The following is a 9,588-nucleotide window of genomic DNA, read 5'->3' on the forward strand; positions in this document are numbered from 1 at the left end:
GGGAAATAGTTTGGTGTAGTCTCCGCCTTACTCTGCATCATTCTTTAACACAAAGCAACATAAACACAGTTCACTCTTAGGAGAGAGCATAACTTTTGGTCAGATACTATCCAGAGTCTATAATGATCAGCATCTAACATCAAATTATTCTACATAAACATTTAAGATAAACACTTTTCTTATCACTGTATATATTCTTTTTGCTCTAACTCCATAAGGCCGTATTTGCCAGAATATTTAGATTAGAGGTCATTACTCATTGTGAGATCTAACCTGGCGACTTCTGTCCAGCCCCGCCTAATGTTTTAATAGGGGTCATTCAATTAATATAATTATCTGAGATTTTAATATAAGGAAGGTCTCAATATGGGAAAATAAGGTGGGTTTCTCATGGGTTTGTTTTGATTATGCAGTAATTTCAGTAGTGGTCCATTTCTGCAATAGAATGATGTATTTTTATGATACTAAACTATTGATTTACAATTAAATGTTACAGGCTATGTGAACTTTTAAACTATCTCAAAAAGTGCAAGGAGTTCTGTTCATTTAACCACGTAGATGAGCTGAGAAAAGACCCTCTGAGGCCAAATTAATTGGAAAATAAGTGGACACTTGCCAGGAAGCTCGGCAGTGAAAAGTGTTTGTTACAGGAAAGGGAGAGGATGGCCTGTGCACTGTGTTCTCTGTGGCTCTGCTTTTCTGGACCTTTCTTCTGGCCTTTGCATTTGTCAGTCCATTTTGTCTGCTGACTGGTGCGATATTTTATATTTCACTGCTAAGTTAGCAATGTTTATATAAATTCCCTGCCTCGCATAAAGCATATGCGCCTTAATAGTCTGAGAGCACAAAAGTGCTGTCAATAAAATGGCCAGAGGCGTTAAAAGAAGGAGAGGTTCGTGTGGTGCTGAGAAATATTTTAAGAATTCCAATGAATCATAAATTATCCTTTTAGACTGATGGGCTTTTTTTTTTTCTCCAAAAGATGTCCGCAATTGATGAATCCACCAGTATGTTTGATGTCTTGACAGATAAATATCTGGAGTCTTATATTTATATATATATTATTCTTTTGAATTTGACCTAAAGTGTAATAAATTCATTGAACCGGATCAAAATACCAAATTAGTATGTCAGTTATGATGCATTTGCTTCAAAGAGCCATAATACATTTCTATCAAATGTGGTTTGCCAGCTATTTTTCCATATTATCTTAATCTATCATAATATATATAATATACCAAAGGACCCAAATGAAGCAGAAATGAGCCACCACAAAATGTTTCACTTAAAGATAACACAGGTAGTTCTTTCTACCAGCACAAAGTAAGTAAAGAGTGATGAGTGTGAAGATTATTTGTATTGCCCCAGTCGGGCACATCTACCAGGATCATCTATCTGAGAACAACCTGTATTTTTCATACGGTGGGGAATATGTGCTAATTGAGATAACAGATTGTTATAATGGAGATACACAAAATGTAAAAAAAAAAAAACTTGTCATTTATTCAGAGAACACATTAGTGCTTCCTTAAACCAGTCTCCACTTTAAAGCATACAGATAGTGCAAATGCTATTATTCTTTTATTTTTGAAATGGAAGATAGCACACCATATTTGGCACTACTGTAGCCGGTGCTCCGTAGATTGTTGAGATGACCTATGACAACAAAATATTCTGTATTATAACTACATTACTAAAAGCTTTAAGACATATTCTGCACAAGCATTCAGTCAATTGAAAGTTCTTGTTTATGCAGACATTCATATTTACATAGTGTGCATGAAGGCATGCACATATTTGCACAATTTAATACTGAATTATGGTGCATTTGAGTACAAAAGTGAAACTTCTACTACTGTAGCTACCTGCATACATATTTGTATACTGTACAAAAACAACAACAACAACTTACAGCTCAGTCTCTCTCTCTATTAGAAAAGATGTAAACATAGATTTGGAAATTTTTATTTTTCTCTTACCATATGCTGCTCATCTTTTGGTGGCTTAAACCAAGTCTTTTTACACCATGAAGCACGGAGAAGGGGCCTCAGTCATCTTTATCCTTACTCATCTTTTCTTTCATACTGCTGGTTTGCAAGCCCGTGCTCCTTATTTAAGCCTGTCTAAATGTGCTCTTAGTTAATTTGATTTACGGGTTGGTGACTATGTTGCATATAATTGCAGAACTCAAGAAAACTGAAACATGAACTGTATTGGTGTGCTTTTAAAAAAATGAAAGGCGACAGAAATTATATCTGGTAACATCACATAAAGCCACCATTTAAAAATAAAGGCAATAAAAATACACAGTGTCTCACAGTGACTATGAATAAATAAGTATTGGCAAAGGCATCGATTGCTGCAGGCGTGTTTTCTAAGTACAGGTAACAGGACAAGACATCGGTTTGCTTTGTGTGACCCGGTCAGACGTTATCTGGATTTGACCAAATTGTGCAGATGCATCTAAATCTGGTTTGTGGTGAATGAATCGGATCTCTCTGTAACGCCACATTTGTGCTTAAGCTGATACCACTGTCGTGTTTGGCAAATGTCAGGCACGATAATAACAACAAGGTTGGCTGCATCACCACAATACATTTGGCACATTCTTTTGAGAAAACAACATTCAAATAGAAAATAAAAACACTACACCTTAACAGCAACGACAAAAAACAAAAAAAAAAACAACAAAACAAAAAGACAGTCAAGTGCCACTAATAAGGTATCCATGACGCAAATGTAACCAATTGCACTTTTAAACAGCCTAATAAAATTAATGCATACATCCAAGACAACCTTAAACTGAGCTCCATTATAAATTTGTCTGTTTCGACCCCTGTCATATAGATTCTGGCTTCCTTCCAATTTAGAAAATTTCTGTAAAATTTACAAAAGCGTATCCTCTCCAAAACCTATAGATACACAGTGGCATTTTGGACAGAATGTGCCAAGGTGCCCTTCTTTGTGTTGGCACTGTGTTACAGTAGCTGAGGCTGTGAGTTGTTTGAAAGAGAAGGGCATAGCAGCCGTTCCCCTCTGACTTAAACTAAAGGCATCCATCTCAAAACAGAAGGAACTGAAATGGGGTGTAAAAGAGAGGAAAAGAGTCACCTATTTATCTCATAGTGGACGTGATCCCTTCTTCATAAGTCTCTTTATGGTGTGTGATGAGGGTCCAGTCCAAGCGTACATAGTGACGGTCATGATGTTCCCACTGTTGGACCCCCACAGGAGCTGGGCGGTGAGCTGTGGCTCCCAGCTGCCCCACTGCTCTTGTCAGCTGGCTTCTTGTCCTTCTGTTTCAGGTGAACCTTTGCATGTCTCTTTCGCTCGTCACTTCTGGCAAACTTGCGTCCACAGAACTCACAGGAGAAGGGTTTCTCGCCCGTGTGTGTGCGGATGTGTGTGGTCAGATGGTCACTCCGGCTGAAGGAGCGCATGCATATTCGGCACTGGAAGGGTTTGTGACCTGTGTGGATGCGAAGGTGACGCGTGAGCTCGTCTGAGCGTGAGAAGCGTCTGTCACAGTTCTCTGCGGGACAGGCGTGCGGCCGTTCGTGGACGGGGGTTTTGCTGGGACGGTTGGGGTACTTCCTTGGTCGGATGGGTTTGAGGGTGAGAGTCTGGGGCGGAGGGTGGTGCTGAGGCGGGTGCTGCTGCCCGCCGATGAAACCCGGGTGAATTTGCTTGTCTTTGAACGCTCTAATGGTCTCCAGGGGTGTGATGGGTGGGGGGTTGACTCGGATGGGGTCCATGGTCTGGAAGGGCTTGTGCTCCATCACGCCAACCTCCCCCTGATGGTGGAAAAGGTTGTAGTCAGGGATCATGGAGAAAAGGCTGCCATCCATGGAGGCTTTGGAGGTTGAGTGATAGTCATTGCCAGGGTAGGCTAGAGCCGTGCTGGTGGCAGGGCTGTGGTGAAAGGAGACCTGATCCTGGTACAGATCACTGCAGGTGGAATAGGCGGGCAGTGGCGGACCATATACCTGCTCCATATCTGACGTCTGTCCGCCCATGCTGGCTGCGGAGGATGATGTCTGCGTCGTTACTGTGCCGGGTGATGGAGAAACACCTAGGATCCCTGCACTGACAAGACTGATGATGTTGTTATCAGAGCACCAGCCCGAACCCCCAATGCCACCTGAAGGAGGGGTGTCAAAGGCAAACTTCCCCAGATAGGTGACAGTCTGCCCGCTGCGGTTGGACTGGAAGCCAGATCCATATTGAATCTCTGAGCTTGCCTTCTCGCTCCCCATGCCCAGATCCATGATGTTATCTAGGTAGAAGGAAATAAAAACACAGAATGTGAATAAATCACTCCACGTGACTGCTCACACATGACTATGACATGCAATCATTTGAGGAGAAAAAGCCGGTCAAAGCGATAATGTGGCACAAAAAAGTCTAGAAGATTTACTCTGTCAGGCTGTGTGAACTTAAGGTGGCACTCCTTAATTTGTCCAAAATTCAGCTTTTCTGCATGTCTATGTAATGAGCAACAAAAGTCGAAAAATAGAAGAAGTCCCATACAGTTCAGGAAATGTGAGCGCTGTCAGACCTGTAAGTTAAGTGACTGACTGCTGCATCTGAGAGAGTGGTGTCTCTCTCTCTCTCTCAGATCCCACAAGCTCTCATAAATCAAGACCTAAACACCCCCTTTGATCCAGTCATTGTGTCCCTCAGGAGGACAGCCAAACTGAATGGCAAGATTTGATTTCTGCACAGCAGGGAGAATTGTAAGGCAGACGCCACATCTTACACGCTCAAGGACTCAAAACACATTTGCAACAAAGAACATCTGGGAGAAAAATTGGGGTGTTTCCCTTTCAATTTGACCAGATTTCCTTCATATTTTATTTATCTCACACTTACACTCCAAATGCACACATGTAACTTATTCCAAAGATGCCATGTATTACCCATCAAATGCAGATGTGCTTGATGGGGATGCATTTGTGTGCTGATCAGGTTCGAAAGATTAAAATTTGAGGGAAGAATTCTTTGTTTAGCAAAAGTTAAAATGGACGTTGTTCATTTGCAAGGAATCACATTCAGGGGTGCTTATTTGTTCACTCCCAGTAATTACCGCCTGCTGGAATTTGGCTGAAGGCAAATTATAATGAAACAAAAACGATGTGCATTGCTCAATAGCATTTAACACATGAGATTCATGGAAAAATTACATTTTTTTATTTGACATTTAAAAAAACAAGGCTCCATTGATATTAATAAACTTGTATGTCTTCAGTCTTTTTAAGGTATTTTGAGTGTTTTTTAAACAGGATGACGGGCACGAAACAGAGTCATCACTCTTTTCTTGTAGGTCAGAAATGAAGACCACAGCACACACCTGACCCACCTGTAAAAATCACAGCATGTGCACACATCGTATTTGCCCAAAAATAGCATACGTGAAAAAAAAAAATAAAATAAAAAATACGTTCAAACTAATTTTATAGTTCAAAATTTGAATTCCATGTGAGGCATATTTAAAAGAGCAACACACACGTTAATATGTAACATCTTTTTTTCCCTATTTAGTTTCGTTCATTTTTCCCCACCCGTCTGAAATCACATTGAATATATTTGCTTTATATACGAAATTAATATGCCACATATATGCCATGGACTTAAAGTCGACTGTATTTAATTCACACGACAAAAAAAAAAAAGAAGAAAAAAAAAGCATATTATTTGTAACACCTGGAGTTTGGATAATTGAGACGCACACTTCTCAGATAAATTAAGGGGGTTAATTCAGAATTAATGTGAGACTAAGGTGATGTTTTAATTTGAGGAAGAAAAGTTCTGGAAAGCAAATTGTGGGGCGCTCTTCTCAGACACATTAAGAGACTAAAGATTTAGTATTTTTCGTGCAACACTGACCCATCACCTCAGGAGGTGAAGCTGTTCAATGAGCGATTGATTTAACGTCAATCTTCGACTCATTATAAGGCAAGCGTCTGCATTAAGCGCAAATATACGTGTTAATCTTGACTTAGCAATAAATCAATCAGTCTTCGGCCTCGTAGTTTAGTTTCTGAATATAAGATGGTTCACGGGCCTGGTGTTTTAAACGTGGTTTAGAAAGATTGAGAGCAGTCACACACGCCTACTAATACCTAATCTGATACAGAGTTAAAAGAGTCGTGAATGAAAGTCCTTGTCTGAAGTAGTTGGCCCTTGTTTGCAGGTGGATGTAGGATTGATAAATGAGTGGTGTTTGTAGTTTGACCACAAAAAGAACCACGTTTACAGGTTTCCATTTCAGTCAGGAGCTGAGCGCGTTGTCTGCGGACTTTGCGTAAAACAGCCTTTTTTTTTCACATCCACTCTTATCAGGACATTTCCTCAAACACGCCTCAGCTTGGGAGAATTAAAATCACCACGCGTACGTGAATGTAATATCACAGCCGATTGTTTTTTCGTAAAGTTCTGATGTGAGTGTGTGTGAGTACAGGCTGCAGTTTTCACGTTCTGCTTGAAATTTGACATTTCGGCTACGCGGACAATAGAATTAAAACAATAAAAAGAAAACACAAATGAAACGATCACTTTGAGACTTGGTCACTGCATTGTGTGCTTAATGTACAATGAGTAGTGTTACACCTGAGTATAAGCCACGGGAGTGTGCCTTTACGCGCAACAGACGGAGCGCAAACAGGTGCTCCAAGCCCGGAGACAACTGTTGCCGTTCTCGCACATCGCACTTTGAACCACTTTCATCAAAACACACACACGCAAAAGTAGATGAAAATCTTACCTGTGTTCATCTGCGAGTAGTGGTTTATAGATTCCGTACTGGTGAAAATATTCATAGACGTCGGGATGTCCTCTTCTGGGTAGAGACTGTCAGGGATCGTGTTTATTAAACTGCTCATGGTAAGAGGGATCTTGTCCGCTAGTTTCCCTGTCATAGCAGTTATATTCAGTCCGACATTTATAGAGGACAACGCGCAGGTATCCAGGCAGTCACACACAAAAAAAAAAATCACCGGGTGTTCTCGAAGTGGAAAACACAGGTGTGGATCGGGCGTGAAGAAAGGAGAGCAGGGATGGATCCTGTTGCTGTAGCTATCCAAGTATCCCGCGGAGGATGAGCAGCGCCGGTTATCTCCCCCTGTGTGATCACAGCCTATTGTTGTTATTAATCTGATCACTGTGGAAGCTGATGGGCTGCTTGTGGGGGAATTTGAAGTCTGTGAATCAATGGAGGAGGTGGTGGTGTTGGTTGCACAAGAGCGGCTCTACTTGCTCTATTGGAGCTGGATAGGGGACTCCAGTCAGCCCGTATTAAATAGGGGGATGGAACATTTGCGTGACGTAGATGACCATATATGGACATGGGCGCCCAGCACCAGGCGCTCTGCGCGTCAGTCGGTGGAAACTACAGTGGCAAAAGGCTCCGATAGATAGATAACTGAAAAGTTACTAAATCTACATGTCGCCTTCAGCTGCGATCTTCCTCGGGATCTTTTCTGTTCCTGTCCTGTTGGAAAACATAACAGTGATGCAGCAGCCTGATATACTTTTCTTAGTCTTTATGGTGCTTTTAATGTAAGACACACAGCGAGGTAGTTATGCATCTCTGTCTCTCTCTGTGTGTTGAGTAAAAGAGTGTGTTGGCAGTACAGGGGCTGTCACTCATAAAAGACTAGTTAAAGTCATAAGTCAGGACTATACCTGCTGGTAATTGATATTCTACAATACTGCCCACATATTGTTTTTTAGGCCTGTATTTATGTATTTATTTCACCAAATATGCTTTAACATAGTAGTGTTAGTGTTGCACCCACTCTGTATTACAGAACACTGATTCAAGAAGCATGACTGTCGTACAAAGGCAGTATTTGACGGAGTTAATCGTTTGTAAATATTGCAAAGGCTTAGTAAATCTACAGACTTGCTTTGACTTGGAGCCCAAGTGACCGCTTAAGTGGAAACTCCAAATAAGGCAGTGTCCGGCCCCGCCCCCTTCGTGTCTGTAGTCTGTATTTGGACATGGGAGTTCCGGGTGAAGCAGTAGTGGAAAAGTGATCGGAAGTCACAGACGTTTAAAGAGATGACAGTGGACAAAGCGTCATGGTTCGCTTTTTACCAACTTGTGAAAAAAATACCTACCACTGGGTACCTCATAATGGTTCAAAAATATCTCCTGTAATATGGTTCGTGAGACAAAAAGCTTAAAAAAAGAAAAACTTTTCACATGTTTCACCATTACACTATGGCTAAAACGTGTGCACTCCTAATTAAAAGTTTTCCTAAAGTTTGTATGAACTTGATCTATTTTCACCTGTTAAAACAAATAAAACTATAAAACATGCAGGCCATTGCACATTTCTCAGAAAATACTGAATGAAATGTCAGTGCTTGAATATTCAGACCCGAGAAATTAATAGTACCTCAATGAACCAGAAGTGTAAACAGAGTGTGTGGGAGAATTAGTCTGAATCATGCTCGGTGTTTAGGGGGCTTACTCAAACACAGCAGCCAGTGATCCTGTGTGTCTCTTTTTCTCAGGAAAGTCCTCCATGTGCTTGTCTGTGAGTGTTTCACGTGTGTCTGTCATAGTAGTGGGCCGAGCAGAGTCCTCTCAGGATGTCCAGTACCTGGCCTTGTACCATCAACCAGCAAAATAAACACTGTAAATCCTAATAGACTTCATTCAACATGCTTCTCATCGGCCAAAGATAGATTTTCTATTTTGGCCTCATCAGTTCCCTCACACTGACTCATTCCCTAAACACATTTTGTACATTGGTCCAGGTCAAAAGGCACCACAAGTTAAAACAAGCCCTTTGTTTTATGCTTTTGCTGATCAGAGTTGAAACTAAACAGTTGTGACATGTCTGTCTGCATATGTGCACCCATTATCAGGCCTTTTTGAAACAATATTTAAGATTTAAATCTGTTTATTAGCTTTCATTACAGTGGGTGTCTGATATTCAGCTGCACCAGTTAAAACAAAAAGCAAGCAGTCCCAGAAACACACCAGTAATGTTAAGTGGTTAATCTTTCAAATAACTGTATTTAAGTTAACATTCAACTACCTCAACCCACCCCGTCTCTCTATGAGTCTGTTATACAGAGACCTATTCCCCTTTCATACCACAAGTACAATAACTTTAAGTGCAATACTTACGTACTGTATTTTTATAGTTCTACACAGTGTATGTATTTTGGATAACATTGTATTATTACTCTTTCTGCTCCTTAGTACTTAAAATGTTTACCTTTGTTTTTTTTTTTTTTAATAAAAAAGCTGACTCAGGGAACTTTGTACATGAAATCCAGTGTACCTCTACTTTCATGTACCTGTGCAAATGGCAATAAAGTCTGTTCTATTCTGTCCTTACGTATATAATTAAGCAAAACAGTGAATGTATTAGAGATAACTGTATTGACTAAATGACAAACAGTATAATATAATGCAGGTAACAATGACCACTGACTGCACACTATTCACTTTACACATTAACAGTATTACATTATATGTTTGTGAAAGTTATAGGGTTTCTACATAAGTTTACATTATATTGTGAGCTGTTCCTGTTATTATGCCCATCCCATTAGTTTGTGCAGGTTGAT

The 9,588-nt window shown here is 40.5% G+C and overlaps 1 protein-coding gene across 2 annotated transcripts; it reads right to left on the reverse strand.

The window, feature by feature from the left end:
- Positions 1-1,228: 1,228 nt before the first annotated feature.
- egr3 (early growth response 3) lies at positions 1,229-8,133 on the reverse strand. 2 transcript variants are annotated; one of them, XM_084551870.1, is made up of 2 exons: positions 6,764-8,133; positions 1,229-4,276 (listed from the first exon to the last, which is right to left on the reverse strand). In XM_084551870.1, exons 1-2 carry the CDS (start codon positions 6,915-6,917, stop codon positions 3,201-3,203), a joined length of 1,230 nt encoding a protein of 409 aa, XP_084407996.1. In that variant the 5' UTR covers positions 6,918-8,133; the 3' UTR covers positions 1,229-3,200. The 2 variants fall into 2 exon arrangements, with proteins under 2 accessions (XP_084407996.1, XP_084407997.1); XM_084551871.1 differs by lacking the exon at positions 6,764-8,133 and adding an exon at positions 4,418-4,754.
- Positions 8,134-9,588: the final 1,455 nt, after the last annotated feature.

The sequence above is a fragment of the Chelon labrosus genome (genome assembly GCF_963514085.1).
Source record: "Chelon labrosus genome assembly, chromosome: 9".
NCBI classification, from domain to species: Eukaryota; Metazoa; Chordata; class Actinopteri; order Mugiliformes; family Mugilidae; genus Chelon; species Chelon labrosus.